Raw genomic sequence first — 19850 nt, forward strand, 5'->3', positions numbered from 1 at the left:
ATAGACATGGGGGTCTGGGATGGACTGAGGCATGTGCGATGGATTGAGGGACTGAGGAAGACATGAGGCAGGGGCAATGGGCCACCGTATGGGCAGATGCCATCTGTGCTGGCCAGCCCCAGGCAGCGGCCCCACATCCCCTCTCCCATCACATGCTCACCTCTCCCTGGCAGGATCACCCCCATGGCACCGATGGCCATGCACCGGAGCCGGCATCGGGGCAAGGCAGCCGGTGTGACAGCCCCAAGCAGGCAGCGGGTCAGGAGAGCCCACCGCTCCCGGTGACCTCCGCCGTGAAGGTAACACCTGTCCCTCCAGGCTCTCCGGTAGAGGGAGTGAGCCCAGGACACCCAGCTCTGTCCCAGCCTGTAGTGCCCCTGTGCTGCACCCCACATGTGGGAGGTCTGGGGGATTGTTCTTAAGGCTTGAAATAATGCAGGGAGACAAACTTTGTTGTCAAAAACTGCTGTTAGACTGATATTGCATCCTGTGAGAGGTGGTCGCTTAGGTCCTGCCCTGGAAATGTCCCGTGGGGCTAGGAGCAGGAGATACAAGGCAACACTGAAATATCTTCCAGACAAGAAGGGCCGTTCTCCATCTCATGTGCTCTCCAGCACAACTGAGATGAAACGTGACCCTGAGGGAGTCCCCCACGTGCAGGCTCAGCAGCTCTTGGAGCTGGAGTGCCAGAGTGTCAGTAGGAGCTGCTGCTCTCTGTCCCAAGCCTCTGAGTTCTCACGGGGTGATAGAAGCTCTTCTCCCATCTAATTCCTTTCCTTCTTGGACCAACAGTCCAAATCATCCAGTGATAGCAAGAACCGTCACAAAAAGCCCAAGGACACCAAGCCCAAGGTGAAGAAGCTGAAGTATCATCAGTACATCCCTCCAGACCAGAAGGCAGAGAAGTCTCCTCCACCCATGGACTCTGCATATGCCCGACTCCTCCAGCAGCAGCAGCTCTTCCTGCAGCTCCAGATCCTCAGCCAGCAGCAGCAGCAACAACAGCAACAGCAGCAGCACTTCAGCTACCCAGGGATGCACCAAGGCCAGCTAAAGTGAGCAGCAATGTGCCAGTAGCATGGTTTAGCCCTGTCTCCCTCCAAACTTTCCCTTCCTATAGCCATGTGGGCTAGTGTAAGGGGTATAGATGCACGTAAGTGAAACACAAGAGCTTGGGAACATAGCCCAGTCTCCTGTAAAGCTATTCCAGCTTTGTGAGCTGTCTGGAGCACCTGTAACCTGCTGGTGGGTCACTAGCAATCTCCTTGCAGCCTGACTGGGTTTTCCATGGGGTTAGTGGTCCCTCAGGTTCCACACAGGAGACAGCAGCCTCGAGGGAGCAGAGAGATGGTACATGGGGTACAGAGACCACAGGGGAGCAGACAAGTTAACCCAACTCTCCTTTGTTATTTCAGGCAATCAAATGAACAAATGGTCAAAAGTTCAAATTCTTCATCAACTTCTGTCAACAACACCCCCCTTTCTCCTGTGAAAACCACCTTTTCAGGCCAGACTTGTGTCTCATCTATCAAGCCAGGTCCTCTGCCATCTAACCTGGATGATCTGAAAGTGAGTACAAACTGTCACCACGGGAGCAGAATCTCGTAGCCTGAACGTGCTTTGCTACCCCTGAAGTGTGCAGTGTAGTGCCGCAGGCTGAGCTGGCCGAGGGTGAATGTGTGTTGCAGATCAGCAAACCGAAACCACCACGCTGTGAGCAAACCCAGTACATCATGTGAGGCCGGGAACTGGTCACCATGACAGCAGCTGAAAACATGGGTTTGCTGCTCTGCAGGTTTCTGTTCCAGGGCATGTGTCAGCAAACCTTAGGTGTAACTTGAGATGGCTGCAGGTCAGGCCCTCAGGTCAAGGTCTAAAGGAGGATCTGTGCTACTGCTCCTGGAGCTCATGGCTCCAAACCTTCCTTGGTTTTGTGGTGAACATCATGGATGATGCTAGCAGACTAGCCACAAGCTGGGATGTCAGCATGGCCTCCACTTAGTGACTCAGCTTCTCAGTAGTCACTGCAGCCAGGCCAGCTCAGCTCTTTGCACAAGCAGGAATCTCCTTGAGTCTGCAGTTACGAGCACTGCTTTGAGCAGTACCTAAATCTGTCATGCAGGCAAGACAGGCCGGGCTTAAGGGAGGATCACTCCCATCAGTGCTTCTTTTACACTTTGCTAGTGGAGCCTCAGCCGTGGAGAAGGCTGAGACATTTTAGGAGCGGAGACCTGTGGGGCAATACTCATTATTAAGAGAAAGAAATAAAATGATGTAAAAATAACATGAGTTTGGCCATAGTGATGCCCCAGCTCAGATGTCTGAACTGTTTTATCTGTCTCCAAGGTACATGGTCACATTCTCTGAGCTACAGGATGCCATCTGCTAGTTTCTGGTTTGTGTAGAAGTCCTTTGCTCATGTAGAAACCTACTGCTAGGAAGAGAATCTTGGGTGACCTCCATGGCCCAAGGACCACTGCTGGTTCATGGAGCGCAGTCACAGCTCCTGGAAGAAGAAGGAAACTTTTCCTATTAAGAAAGGTCAAGGTCCTGCAAAATGTGCAGTGGTCAGGGCTGTGCATGGTGACTGCAGGTGAAACAGTGACCCTAGCGGGTCAGAGCTTTAAAGCAGAAAGCTGGAAGCCTCTGATCTGTGGCTCCTTGTTAGGAATGCTGGGTTTCTAAAGGGCTCATCTGCCATTGGGACTGATCATTGGTGATTTTCCTTCTAGGTGTCAGAACTGAGACAGCAGCTCCGAATACGAGGCCTGCCTGTGTCGGGTACCAAAACAGCTCTAATGGAACGGCTGCGACCCTTCCAGGAGTGCGGCAGCAACACGGTGCCAAACTTCAGTGAGATCACCACCGTCACCTTCCCAGTCACTCCGACAAGCACCCTGTCAAGTTACCAGTCACAGTCCTCCACCAACATGTTATCAAATGGCTTCTACCACTTTGGCAGCACCAGCTCCACCCCACCCATCTCTCCAGCCTCCTCCGATCTCTCTGTGAGCGGCTCTTTGCCAGACACATTCAACGACGGGCCCATGTCTTCTCCACAGTTCGGTCTCCAGCCATCTCCCGTTCATGGCAATGCTGAAGAAAGCCTCATGAGCAGCATGAATGGAGGGAGCATCCAGCTGGAGCTGGAAGGGATCGACACAGAGAAAGACAAGATGCTGGTGGAGAAGCAGAAGGTTATCAATGAACTGACGTGGAAGCTGCAGCAAGAGCAGAGGCAGGTAGAAGAGCTACGGATGCAGCTCCAGAAGCGAAAGAGAAGCAATGGCCTTGAAGAGAAGCAGCAACAGCCTGCTCAGCATTTCTTTGGTGTCCCCATCAAGCAAGAAAATGCGGTGTCCAGCTGTCCGTTTGCATCCAAACAAACTGCCTTGAAAGGCCAAGCCAGCAGCTCGGATAAGTTGAGTAACTGTGGGGTGCCGCAGCTGCCTCACATTGTAAATAGCCACTGCTTGGAGCCTACAGGGCAAAGCACCATCACCTCCTCGACATTCCTGAGCCCGCAGTGCTCCCCCCAGCACTCCCCACTGGGGGCTGCGAAGAGCCCCCAGCACATCAGCCTGCCACCATCCCCCAACAGCCACTATCTCCTCTCGGTGTCCCCTGGCTCACAGGCAGAAGGGCGCAGCGGGTCCCCACAGACCAACAGTTGCCTTCGCACAGCATCGGTAAGTGGGGAGCACCTGGATGGCATTGCAGTGGTGAACACACTGGTGTCTGTGGGGAGTCAGTCAAACATCCCAGTTTGAGTCCTTTCCTATCAGACTGGGGCTGCTGACACCCACGGTGGGTACCCAGGGGATGTGGCAGCATGTGGGGCTGCCTGGAAAGGCAGAGAGTAGCCCAGAGAGACAACGGGGTGGGAGCTGATGGCACTGCAGGGTCCTGTGCAGGGAACTTCCTGGGGAGCCCTGCTGCCACTGCACCTGCTTGACCTGGGGATCACAGCACAGCTCCCATGGCCCATGGAGCCCCAGCACAGCTCCTTCTGCCCCACAGAGCCCCAGCACAGCTTCTTCTGCCCCACAGAGCCCCAGCACAGCTCCTTCTGCCCCATGGAGCCCCAGCACAGCTCCTTCTGCCCAGGGGGGAGCACTGGCACAGCTCCCCTCTTCCCCAGGGGACCCCAGCACAGCTCTCTCTACCCCTGGGTGAGCACTGGCAAAGATCTCTGTGTCCTGGGAGAGTCCTGGCACAGCTCCCTCTGCCCTGCAGAGATCTGGCACAGCTCCCTCTGCCCCTGGAGGAGTCTTGGCACATCTCCCTCTGTCCTGGGGGAGCATTGGCACAGCTTCTTCTGCCCTAAAAGAGCCCTATCTCAGCTGCCTCTCCCCTCAGGGGGAGTTCTGGCACAGCACCGTCTGCCCCATGGAGCCCTGGCATGGCTCCCTCCACCCCGGGGAAGCCCTGGCACAGCTCCCTCTGCCCCATGGAGCCCTGGAAAAGCTCTATCCACAGTGGCAAAGCACCAGCACAGATCCCTCAGCCCTTGGGAGAGCCCTGGCAGTGGTTCCTAGACCCCTGGGAGAGCCCTTCTGCAGTGCTGCAGGGCTTTTCAGCGTCTTGCTGAGAGGCTCCTAGCAGTGTGTAAGGGATTTGGACCAATAAGTTGAAGGAAGGCAGTTACCCCAGTCCTATGGGAAGTCTTTTCTTGGGAAGATTGAGCAGGGCTTGCAATTCGGGTCTGCAGTCAGATAGAGCTCATGCCTCCCCACAAGGAAACCAGCACAAAAGAGAGCTGCCCCTTCAGCATCTGCCAGTCTTTACTCAGCCCTCTGGACCGGTACGAAAGCGTGAAGAGGGGCACGCGTTGCCAATACACAAAAGCAGCACAAGTTGTTGCTGATCACAGTCCCAGTTCATCTCAACAGCCTACCAGAGTTTCCGAGGCAGCAACAATACCTATTGCACAGTCTGTAAAATGCACACAGTGGTGCAAGCCAAGCACACTGTATTCGGGAAAGATATACAGCAAGTGCACACTGAGCGCACAACAGCCGCACAGCAGAGCAACAGCTGCTGGGAAACAACTGGCACTGGAGCAGGGAAGCTCAGGATTGGCAGTGAGCACACAGAGCAGTGGGCAGCAGGAGCTGGGTGGGGCTGTGTTGCTGCAAGGTGGCAGAAAGGGGCTGCAGTGTGGGCTCTAAGCCATTCAGAGGATGGTGAGATGGGTGACATGGGTGGGTGTCACACAGCACTGACACTGAGGTGGGCAACAGGGAGAGGGAGAGAGGTGCAGAGAAATTGGGTGCTGCCAGTGGAGTGGGCAGTGGGTGCAGTGCTGCTGGGGTGGGGGGGCAGTGGAGCTCACTGCTGGGGCGAGCTGGGCAGTGGGGAGCAGAGCTGTGGGTGAGCTGGGCAGTGGGGAGCAGAGCTGTGGGTGAGCTGGGCAGTGGGGCAGAGCTGTGGGTGAGCTGGGCAGTGGGGAGCAGAGCTGTGGGTGAGCTGGGCAGTGGGGAGCAGTGCTGTGGGTGAGCTGGGCAGTGGGGCAGAGCTGTGGGTGAGCTGGGCAGTGGGGCAGAGCTGTGGGTAGGACAGGCTCAGTGCTGTAGGGTAATACTCCCAGAAAGGCAGCGGGGCTGACCTGCATGACTGGGCAGTGGTCAGTGAACATCAGCAGGGAGCACCGACACCTCGGGGGCATCGCCAGCTCCTTTCTCGATGCCCAAGCACAAGCAGTGAAGGGAGGGGGTAGCCTCATGGTGTTCTGTACCTCCTCCTGGCTGAGACACCTCTGATCCTCGGCATTCTGCTGCCTGCAAGGGACTCCCAGGGCAGGAGCAGCTCCTTCTCTGTGCCCAGTGTTACAGTGTCATCCCCGCCACACCAGAGACACTGTTCCTCCCAGCTGCCCTCCACAGAAAGGTGACCAGGATGTGCACGCCTGAGTGTCCTCACCACTGCCTGGGATCCACCTCTGGATCCAACCCGCCTGCCAAAGCCACGCTGTGTCCCCTGGCACTGGCTCTCATGGGACAGGCAGCTGTGGCCAGGAGGTGGAGAAGGGCACACGTGGGCCTAGGGGTGATGGGGACAGCATCTGACAAGTGCTGGACCTTCAGATAAGGTCCCTTCTGGAAGCAGGGACTGGCAAAGAGCTGGCACTGATATGCAGATGTTTGGCACAGGGAAGGGCTGGGTGCTGGCCTGGCAGTGAGTCCATTAAGGGATCTTCCCGGGCCTGGGCTCGATGGGATCCCTGGAGAGGTGGTGACGGAGAGGTCCCCAGCAGAGGGGCTGGCAGGCAGCTGGAGAAGCGCTGGGTGCAGCCAACCACCAGCAGCAACTTCTCTCTCCCACTTGCTCTACATGTTCATATGGACCAAGCACCAGGATGCTCAGTGGCATCGTGCCTGTGCCCTGGCAGCATCAGCAGGCCAGCCTGACCCTGTGTCTCAGAGCTGGGCTGATGGAGCCAGATCACCTCCCTCTCTCTAGCCTAGAGGCCTGGCACTTTTTTTGAGCTGATTTGACCCACAAAATCATTCACTTCCCTGGCACCACTCCGGCTTCAACAGAGAGCTGGGCCTCCCGCTGTGCATCCCTGTGCATTGATTCAGTTTCCCTGTATTTCCCCCATGCAGATGGCTACGCAGGCAGGTCAAAAGTTTTCTATTCCATCCCCAAGTTTTTGTAAGTCAAGCCCAGCCCTCTCAGAGGTAAAGCAGCCTCCACCCTATGAGGATGCAGTAAAGCAGGTAACTGCATGGTTTTTATTTTCTATAGGACAAGGGCTGCGCAGGGTGTTCTTATGTGGTTAATGTAGCTCACCTGCAGCAGTTACAACCCATTATGGGTTCTCTGGGTAAAACAAGCCTGTTCCCATGAGGAATGGGCTTTTCTTGAAGAGCTTATTGCTGAATGACTGCCACAGAGCAGCCAGAGACCGTGCTGGATGGGATAATGTCTTCTGTGCAGAAAAGCACAGAATGAAGCACAGATGAAAGGCACGAGTCCACCCCAGGGTCTTGCCATCCCACACAAATACTAGATGATCTTTGGAGGTCCCTTCCAATCCTTAACAGTCTGTGACTTCAGTGTACTCTTCTTTGGGGTGCTCAGTGCTATGTGAGAAACAGACTCTTGAGCATTCCCAAGTCACCAGGAAACCTTGCCTTCCCTCTTTAGCCCATTCCGAAGTGCCCTGCGCTGTGCCATCTGCCGTCTTCAGCCTTATCCCGGAGCACTGTTCCCACGGGAAGGACTGTTCCCATCACCCAGGAACCTCTTACGTCCCATGAGAGTCTGTCAGCAACCTCAGTGCTGGCCATGATGGTGCCTTTAGGAAAACAGAGCAATGCTGTTGGCAGTGATGAAAATAGGCTTATGCTGGCTGGCAGGGAGATGGGCAGAAACTCCTTCCAGTCTCTAGTCAGGGAGAGGAGGACAATGATGTGTTGCCCCCAGGGAGCTGCAGGGAGTGCAAGGAGGTAAATGCCAGTGCAAGGTGCTGGGTCCAAAAAGTTGGTTGTGTCCTGACGGCCCTGGGAAGAGGCAGCCTTTGGTGGCCGCTGAGCAGAGGGTTGGCGGCAGGATGGGGGGACCTGGCGCTGTGCTCCCTGGATCGGCCGTGCCTGTCCCAGGGCCCCTCAGTGCTCACCTGGAAGCCACTGCCAGCCCCGTGCTAGAGTGTCATCTCTCCTGCATGGGAGAAAGCCCTTTGTGGGGTCTAGAGCCACCTACCTGGCTTGTGGCTGGAGGGACTCTCCTCCTAACGCCCTTTACTCTCCTCTTTGTTGTTTGCTGCAGCAGATAACACGAAGTCAGCAGATGGACGAGCTCCTGGATGTGCTGATTGAGAGTGGAGGTATGCACTGCTTCCCTGTTCCCCTTCAGGGCTTCCCCTCCAGGACAGCCGTGGTCCATGGGGGTCAGTGCACCCAGCAGAGCTGCTGGAGTTGAGCACAGCTTCCATTTGTCCTTCCTGTGCTAGCAGCTGCTGAGATTGAATCCAAAAGCACATTGGACCCCTGCAGGTCCAGCCTTGGGCATCGCCTGTGCAGACCGTGCACAGAGACGGGACGGTGGGGGCAGCCCTGTGCACGGCACCGCCAGCCCCGTCCCCACACAGACCCCACAGAGTCCCACACCATTCCCAGTGCTGCCAGTGCCACCTCCAGCGTACAGCACTGCTGGTGCCCTCCCCTCTGCAGAGTGCTGAGTGCCCTTTCCCACGCCCAGCCCCATGGGGACAGCTGCCAGTGCTCATGCCCTGGGCACCGTGTTCAAAACCAGGGGAGTCGAGGTCAGAAAGCAGGAACACGCGAGGCTTCCCCCAGGGAGGGTGGGCAAGCAATGCCAAGGGGATTGAGGGGGGAGCAGGTCTCCATATACAGGCCCAAGAGCCCAGCTGCAGGGCGGTGGTGGTGCCCCTGTGCCCAGCAGTGGTGGGCACTGCCAGAGCCCCTCAAACCCTTCTCATTTGTTGACAGAAATGCCTGCCAATGCCAAGGAAGATCGGTCCTGCCTCCAGAAAGTACCTCAGATAACCGTGTCTACAGGGAACTCCAGCGCTTCTCTCCCAAAGTCATCTGCCCCCTTCGAGCAGGTCTCCTCAGCCCAGCTTCCCTTCGAGCACTGTCCGGGCAGCAGCGACACCCACCTCGAGGTTCTGCTGAACGCCCACAGCCCCCTGGGGAGGGTCAGTGAAATCTCCCTGCTGAAGATGGGGGGAGAAGAGTCCCACTTTGAAGGGATGATAGAGGGCTTCTCTGGCAAAGCTGGAGATGAACTGCTCACCTCCCAGGAGATTTTACAGACTCCTCTGTCACCCATGGAAACCCAGCTCTCCCCTTCCCCTGCTGATGGCTCCAGTTTACACATGAGTTTCACTGAGTCTCCATGGGAAACAATGGAGTGGCTGGACCTCACCCCCCCGAGCTCCGCCACCGGCTTCGGCTCGCTCACCCCCGCGGGTCCCAGCATCTTCAACATTGATTTCCTAGATGTTACCGATCTCAATCTAAACACCAGCATGGACCTGCACCTGCAGCAGTGGTGAAAGGGAGGGTGGTGGAGGCAGGATACTGCGATGCCCGCAGCAGACAGCACAGCGTTTCTGTCATGCTGGAGAACATACAGGGCTAATGTGACGCATCCAGGGGAAACTGGAGTCATTTTCCCAGAATATAAACTTGTTTGAATTACCAGTTACTGCGAACTGACAGCACAACAGATCTGGTACTTTGGTTTTCATCTATCAACACGCCCTCACAGACAACACCAGTGCCTTTAACACTACTTCTTTAGATTGTCAAGAACTTCAGTTTTGTTTCTTTTATCTTTTTTCCCCGCAGTTTTAGCAGTCACTCTCGTGAGAACTGGAGCAGCTTATGTCAAAACTGTGTGGTGAGGAGCCCTCACCTGGGTGGCAATGGGAGATCACGGAGAGCCCATTTCTGTGCTCTCCTCTACTCCTCTCCTGCCCATCCAGCCCTTCAGGAAATCCTGCTGGGCTCACCTGGCCGTGCCCAGGCCGGGGGTGTGGGAGCAGGACGCTCTGCCCAGCCAGGGTGACAGTCACCCTTCCCACAGCCAGGCTCACCTTCCTTCCCTCCTCCTGCGCCCAAAGCTGTGTTGCTCAGGCCCTGCATAGCTCTGCTGCAGGTGGATGTGAGATGGAGACGAACGTTCGTGGTGGCACCTTGTCATGTCCACATGGTGCCTGGGGGGCTGACAGCCCAGGAGCCATCCTGGCCGTGGTCTGAACTGAATCAGGCTGAAGGCTGTGAGCTCTGGATGTTTGAGACAGCTGCTCAGGTTGTAGGTTCAGGTATCGAAGGGACGTGGCATCCTGGTGGAGCTGCCATGTCCCAGCTAGTGTGGTACAGATGAAGAGATGTGTAATGTGTTTTGGTCCAAGGTAGAAGCAAGTCATACAGAAAATACAGCCAGGCTTTGCAGAACCAGAAGTCAGGATGCATCTCCACCACCATGGAAGCAGGGAGAGCCAGAAACAGGCATTCAGTGACCTGCACGTGGGGCAGGGCTGAGCGAGTCATTGGTTGGCTGCACTTTTGTGCGAGCGTCTGCTTTTGTTGCCTCCACTTCTCTGCCACCCGTCCTTCCACCCTTCTTCCTATTCCTCCCTGATCCCCAGCACGGATCCCCTTCTCCCCAAGTTACTCCAGCGTCCCTGCTCTCTCAGCCCAGAGCAAGGCCATCGGAGAACAGCTGTGAATCACTGAGCCTGGAGGAGCTTGTTCTCCTGAAGCCGGCAGAGATGGATGCTCTCCTGCAGTGATGCCTCCCATTTGAAGTCACCAGCATTTCTCCTGTGAGTCTCTGTGCAATATACTTCCTCGGGCTCTAGCAAGAAGGAGCCTTCGCTTCACCTCTTGGCTTCCACCAAAGAACTTGCTGCAGAGTGTTTGACGGACACGTCTACTTCTTTGCAATTCTGGTTTTGCCAAAGTAAATATTATTGCTGACAAAGATTGTTAAACTATTTACAGACTGAGCGTATTTAATATTTGTGTTACTGGAAGGACAGCACGTCGGAGACGCAGCGGCTGGGGAGCAGGTCCGGCACGAGGGGCCCGCGGGCAGCCCGGCCGTGTCCCTGCGGCCTCCCCGGGGACGCTGGAGCTACTGGGGGCTCTGCAGCCCCGGCTGTGTCTCGAGTCGTGGCGTTGGTGCATGCTGTATAAAGCACATGGCAGTAGCTTTCAACTCACTATTTAAAGCACCACTTTTCTATTGTACAAATGGTCACAGTGCACTGCTAGGATAGATGATCACAGGTTGCATTTTTTTTTAAAGAATTTCTTTTTCTAAGTAAGAGATTTTTCGAAGCCGGTCCATGGAGAATATTAATAGCACTTGAAACAGCGTAGTGTTAGCTACTACACTGCATCGTTGTACAGGGCTTTCCTGATAACTTTTCTCCTCTCAGCAAATGTATTTCCTTATTTAAAGGATGCTGTCAGCTTCAAACTTGTAAGCAAGCACATTTCCTTACCTATGTTACCAGCAACACCACCATTATTAAAAACCCCTTTGTCTTGCCATGTGTCTGCTCTCAGTTTGCTGTTTGATTTTTCCGTCTGGAGCAGCCACAGCCGTCCCAGCTGCGACCCTTTGGTATCAGCTCCACATCCCGGCCCAGCTGCAGTCCTTGTGAGAGCAGTATTTCTTTCACAGCAACAGTTTCACCTGGAAGATTTCTAAACCAGCTCACTGGATTCTCCTGTTTCCAAAGGCTTTTTCTTCCATTGGCTTTGGTTTCACTTCGTTCTCCTGCAAACCCTGCTCCTCGGGTCAGTGTCTCCTTCAAAGGCAGCGGTTGACACACTGCCCAAACCCTTTGCATTTTCCAGCAGCTGAGCTCTGGCAGCGATGGGCTGGAGGGCTGCAGGGCGCTGGGCACGGGGCGGGCAGGGGCAGAGCGCCCCTGTGTCTGAACCTACTTTTGGCACAAGCAAGCAGCTGCAGAGCTCTCCCCAGGGGGACTCTGGTTCCTTCTGCCTGATACCCATTAGTGTTGGTTTCCAGATTCATCACATCTTTCCTTTGATTAAAAAAAGGTTCCCAGGACATTCACCTACCTGTTTGCAGGGAAGGAATGCCTGTGTGTGTCCACAGATGGGCTTAAAAGGTGAAACAGTGCCAAGACATTGCAGAAGTGAATATAAAGGGATGTAGATGAAAAAATAACTAGCTCCTGTGAACATCATTTAATCTCTGAACCACACTCTGCAAACAAATGTGTTCTAATAAACAGCCTGGACTGAGCCAGGTTATGTTTACTCAGAGGAAGAGAAGGCGAACCTCAGTCAGGAATACTGATGGATCCCTCACTTGTCCTGTCTGCCTGTCGAGGGCAGCCTGCGTGTGCTGTTCCTCCTGCAGAAGAGCAGCTGGGAGGTCGTGCTGCCCACCTCCCATTTTAAAAGGCAAAGAGCAGGGCGAGTTTTACCAGGAGTTGCAGCTTCTGGGCTCAGCAGGGTACCCTGTGCCTTTGGGTGTGAGGAGGATGAGGAGGCAGCAGAGGCAGGACCATGCCCATTGCAGACCCCTGCAATGCGGATGAGCCCAAAAGCCCCTGAGCCCAGCACGGCAGCTGCCAATGCTTCCCACCACCCCATCACCCTGTGACACCCACACCAGCACCTCTGGCATCTCTCACGCACCCCAATGCCACCCTCAGGTCCGCCCTCATCCTCCTGGTAGCCCTGGCACCTTGCAACCCATGCCGAGGCCCCAGTGGTCCCTACAATGTCCCATACGGTCCCTTGTACCTCGCAGCACAGGACACACTCTCACCCCTCTCCAAGCACATCCCAACACATCTGCTTATCCATGGCCAGTTCCCCCAGAGCCTCTACCCACCTCTCATCCAAATTCACTCAAGAGGGGACCAGGGTCAGTCCTTACCCATGCACAGACCCTCTGTAGCTCCTTGACCAGTTGCAGAGATCAGAATGTCTCCCCTCAGCTCCTGTTCTCCAACTGAACCCCCAGGTCCCTCAGCCACTCCCATCACACTTGTGCTCCAACCCCTCACCAGCTCCTTTCTCTTCTCTCAACTCACTCCAGCACCTCAAGGAATTTCTTGGCATGAGGGGCCCAAAACTGCCCCAAGTATTTGAGGTTTGGCTTCCCCAGTACCCAGTCCATGGGTCGGTCACTGCCCTGGTCCTGTTGTCCATGGGGCTGTGTGGTTCTGCAGGGGCTGGATGGGACAAATCCCCAACATTCGGTGTCAGGATGAGGCTTCCCGGGCTCAGGCCAGGTTGGGGTCACTCCGGGGAGGGTTTGTTGCCAGCAGCAGGCAGACAGGAGTGTGTCAGGGCTGTGATGCCAGGTACTGGGCAGGTCCCTTTGCAAACCCCACAGCGTCTGGTGGGAAAACAGAGATTGGAGAGGGGTTTGGGCCGTACCCAGTTCTTTGGTGTTTGATAAGCATTCGCCATGTCCAATGACCGGACTGAAATTCCTGATCATCTGGAGGATGAGCAGTTCCCATCCACCCTCATGGGGAAGAGGCAACATCCCAGCTGGGGGGCACCAGCAGCTCCAGACCGTGGCAGCTCCGCAGAGGCCGTCTCGGGGCTTTTTTCAGTGCACCCTGGAGTTCGTGGTGGTTGTTTTTATTAGGGTGTCCAAAGCCCGTTTTAAGTTGTCTGAGAGCACCCCCTCCTGGGCATGGCAGAAAAGCACCGAGGAGAAAACTGAAGGAAGAGCTGCTGCTGGGTGTTCTGGGCCATCTTGCCTAAATCAGCATCTTGAAGGTGGCTCTGCATCCTGCCAGGTGCCTGACAGGCGGTACGGAGACACCCAGAAGGAAAGGACACTGCTTTTCCCTGCTGGGAAACAAAAGGGAGAGGGAAAGGGAAAGGGAAAGGGAAAGGGAAAGGGAAAGGGAAAGGGAAAGGGAAAGGGAAAGGGAAAGGGAAAGGGAAAGGGAAAGGGAAAGGGAAAGGGAAAGAAAAGGTCGGGTGGGGCTGCTGCGGGTGGGGCAAGGGCTGCTGTGAGCCCGAGGACCAGGACGCGGTGGCCGTGGCCACCAGGCCATGTCCACCTTCCACCCTGCTCACAGCCCTGCACAGCTTCCCAATGCCTTTCTGGAGGTTTCTGATGGGGTGGGGAGGCAGGGGGTGCTCGGCTGGCCGGGGGGCAGCTCTGGAGTCTCCCAGACGCCTCACCCTGGCACCGAAGCTGCTGCTGCCCATCCAGGCCCCCTGCAGTGAATCAACCCCATGACTTGTCTGATTGTATTTTGAATCTTGGCATGGCCTGCAGTGACCTGCGACGAAAAATGAGGTGTCACCAGCTACAATGTAGCTCTCAAAAGACATCCTTCTGCTTGATGAACCGCAGGGAAAGGCATCCTAAACCAGGCACCTTGACCTTGTTTTCAGCCCAGGTTCCCAGTGCTGGTGCACACGGGAGCCAGTCACTGCACATCTGCCACCAAGGGGAATCGCCTCCGAGGCCAACTGTGCCATGGGGAAAGGAAAGGGTTAAACATCAGAAGAGTTTGATTTAGTACACAACACGGATAAAGCCATTCTCTCTGCCATTAAAACTGAGGGTATTTAATTCAGTAAAGTGAGATTTCATTCCCCATGACTTGGCTGGTTGTATTTTGAATCTGGGCACGGGCTGCAGTGACCTGCAACGAAATACGAGGTGTCACCAGCTACAATGTAGGTGTTAAAGTGGGAAAGGCAGGAGGGAGCCTCAGCATCTCCCATCCCGTGGATAACTTCATCACAAAGGACCAGGGCGGCGCCCGCTGGCTCCTGGGGCGGCTGTTGCTGGGCAACAGAGACACTATATTGTCCCCTGTCACCTGTGCCCCTCGCCCATTTGGTCACTGGCCGTGGTGGGATCACTTGCCGTGGTGGGATCACTGTGGTGGTGGACTCATTTTGGCAGTTGGACCACTTTTGGTGGTGGGATCACATTTGGTGGTTGCATCACTTTTGGTGTTGGGTTCACATTTGGTGGTTGCATCACTTTTGGTGTTGGGATCACTTTTGGTGGTTGAACCGCTTTTCGTGGTTTGATCACTTTCGGCACTTGGATCGCTCTGGTGACTGGATCGCTTTCATCACTCGGATTGCTTTTGGAACTTGGATCTGTTTTGGTGACTGATCGCTTTCTGTGGCAAGAAGGAGCAGGAGAAAGGCTGCTGGCTGTCCATCCCTCCAAGATCACCTCTGGACAGAAAAGCTCCTGTCTCCCTACTTCGGGTTCAGTGTTTTCACGCAGAACAGCAGCGATGGCCACACGCAGTCTGTTGGAAATGCTGGACGCTGCCATCGGGACACCCCAAGTTGGGGTTGTGGATTTCGTGGCGCTCCACAAGCTGCTGAAAGCCATGATCATCGGGCAGCAGGGTCAGCAGGAGGTGCAGTGCGGCCTGGCAGAGGACATGCAGGCCATGCAGAAGGCGCACTCTGGCATGGCAGAGGACATGCGGGAGATGAAGGAGGCGATGCAGGAGGCGCATTCTGGAATGGCACAGGACATCCAGGAGATGAAGGAGGCGCATGTCGGCCTGGCAGAGGACATGCATGCCCTGCAGGAGGCGCATTCCGGCCTGGCCGAGGACATCCAGGAGATCCAGGAGACACTTGGCCTGGTGAGCATCGCCTGGTGCCCCGGGAGGGAGCTGGGCCCTCGTCCCTCCCCGCTCCTGCTGCCCTGTCACACTGTGCCCGTGCCCCACGGCCATCGGTGTCACCAGCGTGAAGGGCAGCAGGAGGGAAGAGTGGGAAGGGTGTCCCAAGAGTTGCTAAGGCACTTTTGAACTAGAGAGCCCTCAAAACAGATCCATGGGAGGGGAAGGAGGGGAGATAAAGCTCTGCCCGTGCAATTCAGCCGCGGCCCCCAGGCACAGCCCTGCCCAGCGTCCCTCTGTCTCCTGCCCCAGTTCATTTGGGGATACTCTTTAAATCCCGCTCCCACATCTGAACGGGTGTCCCTCTCCTCACCCAGCTCCAGGGGAAGCCCCAGGACGCTGCCGGGCTGCGCAGGGACAGGAGGCGGCTGCGTCCCCCGCTCCCTCGGGGACACCAGCCCTCCTGCCTCGGGGCACAGCCTGTGGGGTGGGGTGCTGGGCAGTGATGCTGGGGGTCCCATCCCTGGGGGTCCCATCCCCCCAGCTCCATGGCCGGGCTGACTCCATGATCCCTTTGCATTTGGGCTCTCATGTTCAACACGAGTTTGGTCCCGTGAGATGATGATTTGGGGACAGGGACTGGGGACATGGCGGGGGGTTCTGGGGTCTGTCCTCACGGCTGCCCAGCTGCCAGTAAACCTGCTGCCCTTTGCATCTTCTTCCCAGGAGGGCGGTGGGGGCCAGTCTGCCCCCTCCGAGCCCACCCAGGTGGCCATGGACAGCCAGGCCAGGAAGAGCTCAGCACTGGGGCCGAAGGGACGTGGAACACAGCCTGGGATGGAGACCGGCAGGGGGACTGCAGGGTCTGGCTCCCTGGGGATGCAAGCAGGGACACAGGGGGAACCAGCGACCCCTGTGAAGTTGTCAGGCGCTCCCTCTGATCACACGAGGTCTATTGGTGCCGGCGCCACCACCCCGGGGATGCAGCCAGGATCACGGGGCACCCAGGCCAGCACCCACCTGGGGACACAGCCAGGGGCCCCTGACACCCAGGCCAGCACCTCAGGGATGCAGCCAGGATGCCCTGGGACCCACACCACCACCCCTGGGGTGCAGCCTGCGTCCTCCAGATCCCAAGCCACCATCCCAGGCGATGCCCAAGAGCCGGCCAAGCCCTGGGGCTCCACCAGCACCTCCAGCTACGAGTCGGAGATGCGGGAGGTTCTCTCCCAGGTTGGGCAGCTCGGCAACGTCTACGCTGGTCTGAAGGAGGAGGTGGAACAGCTTAAATCTACAAAAGCAGAACGTGCGGATCTTGAGAACGTGCGCCAGCTTTTCCCAAAGGGAGGTGAGAGCACGGGGGTGCTGGCGGGGGTTTTTTGGTGTGGGGACACCCTGGGTCAGGGGCTCGTCATGCTCAGAGACCCCCTCACCAACAGCACATCCCCTTGCACCATGTCCCTCTAGGTCGGCAGAGCATCACCAGCATCCTGTCTGACCTCAAGTGCCAGATGTCCTTCCTACAAGACATGGCCAGGGCCCTCCACGGGGAGGAGGAGAAGGTGAGCCGGCAGCAGTCCCCGAGGGGCTGCGGGGATGCCAGTTTGGGCAGGGAGGGGGCAGCGAAAGGGTCCCTGTGCCGGAATGACACAGGGGGCTGTGCCCTCACTGCCCCCACTGCCGTTCCCAGATCAGCAAGGTGGAGGATGCTCCCAGAAAGACGAGGGGGGCTGGAGCCGGCAGAAAAGCAGACGGCAGCGGCCAGATGACCCGACAGCTGCGGTAAAAGGATGGGAGAGGGTTTCCTACCCCGCAGGGCTGCAAGGGAGCCTGGGGTCTGGGAGCATCCCAGTTTGGGGGCCGAGGGACACCCCCACGAAGGCTAAGCCTGCCCCTGCCCCCGTCTCGCTGGCCAGGCCCAAGGGACAGAAGGTCAAGGCAGAGCGCAAGGAGCTGGGGAAGCAGCAGGAGCCGACCCAGGCCGAGCTGGAGCAGTTTGCGGCTGAGTATGTGAATAAGTTGGTGATGGAGACAGCGCAGCAGCTGCAGGCAGAGGTGAGGCCCGGGGGCAGCGCTCCCAGCCCCCGCTGGCTAGGGAGGGTCCTGGCGGGGTCCCGGCCACGTCCCCTGGCTGGATGGGGCCATGGAGCCTCCACGGCACCTGGGCTTGTGGGCGGCATCCAGCCCGGCTCAGAGCTGATTCCTCCTCCCCTGCCAGCAGCCGGACGAGCCGAGGGCGACGGTGCAGAGCGGGGGACACGAGCACACAGGGTGCCACGTCTGCAGCCCGGACACCAGGGTGCTGCTGGGGAAGCTCCTCCAGCGCTGCAAGAAGCTCGAGGAGCAGATGGAGTCCCTGGCCCAGAAGGCGGGCGGCAAGGTGGACAATTATCCAAAGTGGAGGAGACAGGTAAGGAGATGCGGTGTAGGGGGCTTGAGCTGCCAGGACCCCCCAGGCATTTCTGCTTGGCTGTAACGTAGGGGAGCCCCTCGCTGCCCCCCTAGTTGGCTTGTCGGAGTCAGAAGAACGGAAGGGAATTAAAGCCTTGGAGCAAATGTCCTGCTTGCACTGAGAGCCCGTGGCCACCAGCCAAAATACCCTGGGTCTGTCCCTGCGGGGCAGCCACCCCTTTGCTCAGCACCGCCTTGTCCTCTTAGTCCCTGCAGCAGGACGAGCAGCTCAAGTGCCTCCAGGCCAGCATCATGCAGCTCCAAAAGGACTATGAGAAGTTCAGCTCGGCCCTTGCAAACCTCCAGCATGATCGCCAGCAGGAGCAGAATGACATCAAGGTGGGTGGCTGAAAGCCCCAAGCAGAGCCCAGGCTGGGACCCCAAGGGGTCTGTCCCCCTGCCACCCTGCTCGCAGCCCTGCACAGCTTCCCAGTGCCTTTCCTGGAGGTTTCTGATGGGGTGGGGAGGCAGGGGGTGCTCGGCTGGCCGGGGGGCAGCTCACGGGCTGCTGTCTGCCTTGGAAGGCTCTGTCCCAGGCCCTGGAGAGAATCAAGAAGCAGAAAGCAGACAAGGAGGAGCTGCTGGTGCTGGGAATCGATGAGGTACGGGCTCGAGGGGCCCTGGTGTTTTGGGCCAAGGGTGTTTTGGGCAGAGTGACAAACACCCCTTGTCCCTTGGGTGCTGGCTGGCAGAACCAGCCAGGTAGGGGGAGGATTTCCAGCCCGGCTGCAGGTCCCAAGCCAGGTCCCTCTGTCACTGCAAGTCCCTTCGGCTGGCGGGACCAACCCCACAGGGGTGATGGGGTGAACAGGGCCAAGTCTCCCACTCCTGTTGTCACTCCATCCTGTCTGCAACCACTCTCCTGTCTTTCCCCATTGCTAGAAAGCAGACAAAGACAAAGTCAGTCGCAGCCAGTTTGAGGCGTGCGTGGAGCAGCTGAACAAGGTGATGGAGGAGGTGACGGGCCAGGAGAAGTTCTTGCACCGGTTCCAGCAAGAGCTCCAGAGGCAGATGGACTGCAAGGTGAGGGCTCGTCCCCTCCACGCAGCACTGGCACCCTGGGGGCCTGGCAGCCTAAGGCAGGATCCTTGCGAGGGTCCCCCCTCCCGGCTGTGCCCCCGGGGACCGCCATGTCCCATCCTGGGGTAGATGGCTGAGGGTGTCACCCGTCCACAGCTGGACCGCCGGGAGCTGGGGGCGTTCCAGCAGCAGCAGGAGGAGCGGTGGAAGAGCCTCAGCGGGCAGCTCCAGGAGAAGGCGCTGAAGCCAGAGCGTGACAATGCCGCTGGGATTAGGAAGTGAGTGCGATGGGGACAGTGGTGGCTTTGGCAGTGCTGGCCCTGTTCCTGCTGGCTGTCCCGGCTCGTGCCGGTGTGGTACCTGGCGTGGACGCCATGTGGGCAGCGCCCCTGGGGATGCTGAGCAAGTGGCTGTGCCTTGTGCTCCTGCCAGCTGCAGCTTCGCAGCGATAGAGGCGGCACAATGAGGGGGCACGTGTGGGAGGAGCCCTCCTGAACCAGTCTTGGGGGGTGGGTGCAGAGGCTTTTTGTGGCTGGTGTGCAGGTGGGGCTGTGCCCCCCAGGAGCTCCCCAGCCCTTTTCTCCCCCCTCCAGGCAGCTGCTGCCTGGTTTCCATTGCCTGTCCTGTGACCGGCCCCTCAACATGCTGGCGCCTGGACCGTGAGTAACCGCCCCCTGAACAGGGAGCACCCCCCGACCCCTCCCTGGCGTCGAGTGACACATGGGGTGCCACCTGCCGGGCACTGAGCACCCCCATGTCCTGTCCCACAGGGAGCGGACGGGCGAGTGCAGATACCCCACTGTTCCGCGGAGCTGTGGGGGCCCACACACTGTCAGGCCCCCGCGCTTCCAGCCCCAACCGCCCAGCACCCCACGGCCATCCCAACCCAGTGCCCGCCGCCCCAACAAGGTAGGGATGGCAGAGGTGGGGAGGGGGATGCTGAGCCTGCGGGGGTGATCTGTGCCTCAGTTTCCCCGGGGTGAGCTGGCTGGGGGAGGGTTGCTGGGGGACGTGGAATGGGGCCCCGTGTTTGGGTCACACGCTCTCCCCTTCCCAGAAGGACGCGATGCATCTGTCGGACCAGGACGGCACTGATGGGAACCAACCGAACAAGCAGCCGTCTGTAACGGAGAGCTCTGGGCTGCCCTCAAGGCAAAGGGGGACGCCAGACACCACAACCTCGAGCAGCCAGCCAAGTATGGCCCTGTCAGGGCACCGGGGGGCAGAGGACACCCCGCTGTCTGGGGGGACGGGTCTGTGCCCACAGCTGGGCAGGGTTGGACGG

General features: G+C 57.8%; 3 protein-coding genes across 17 annotated transcripts in view; all 3 read left to right on the plus strand.

Annotated features, from left to right (window-relative positions):
• MYOCD (myocardin) overlaps positions 1-11031 on the plus strand; it is a 255352-nt gene extending 244321 nt beyond the window's left edge. For 14 of the 15 annotated variants that reach the window (XM_065034537.1, XM_065034539.1, XM_065034532.1 and 11 more), the window contains 6 exons: positions 174-299; positions 793-1055; positions 1416-1569; positions 2733-3689; positions 7774-7831; positions 8457-11031. In XM_065034537.1, coding sequence (XP_064890609.1) covers positions 174-299; positions 793-1055; positions 1416-1569; positions 2733-3689; positions 7774-7831; positions 8457-9025 — 2127 coding nt within the window. In that variant the 3' untranslated portion in view covers positions 9026-11031. The remainder of the gene's footprint in view (positions 1-173; positions 300-792; positions 1056-1415; positions 1570-2732; positions 3690-7773; positions 7832-8456) is intronic. The other variant, XM_065034533.1, reaches the window with a different exon arrangement.
• Positions 11032-13413: 2382 nt separating this feature from the next.
• LOC135575802 (pulmonary surfactant-associated protein D-like) lies at positions 13414-16880 on the plus strand. The gene is made up of 4 exons (XM_065035177.1): positions 13414-15115; positions 15821-16442; positions 16562-16656; positions 16785-16880. The coding sequence occupies exons 1-4, from the start codon at positions 14753-14755 to the stop codon at positions 16878-16880; spliced, it is 1176 nt and encodes a 391-aa protein (XP_064891249.1). The 5' UTR covers positions 13414-14752.
• A 134-nt stretch (positions 16881-17014) lies between these two features.
• Positions 17015-19548, plus strand: LOC135575803 (glutamine-rich protein 2-like). The gene is made up of 7 exons (XM_065035178.1): positions 17015-17884; positions 18070-18147; positions 18428-18568; positions 18722-18843; positions 19159-19224; positions 19336-19474; positions 19510-19548. Exons 1-7 carry the CDS (start codon positions 17798-17800, stop codon positions 19546-19548), a joined length of 672 nt encoding a protein of 223 aa, XP_064891250.1. The 5' UTR covers positions 17015-17797.
• Positions 19549-19850: the final 302 nt, after the last annotated feature.

This window comes from Columba livia, chromosome 18 (assembly GCF_036013475.1).
Source record: "Columba livia isolate bColLiv1 breed racing homer chromosome 18, bColLiv1.pat.W.v2, whole genome shotgun sequence".
Taxonomy (NCBI): domain Eukaryota; kingdom Metazoa; phylum Chordata; class Aves; order Columbiformes; family Columbidae; genus Columba; species Columba livia.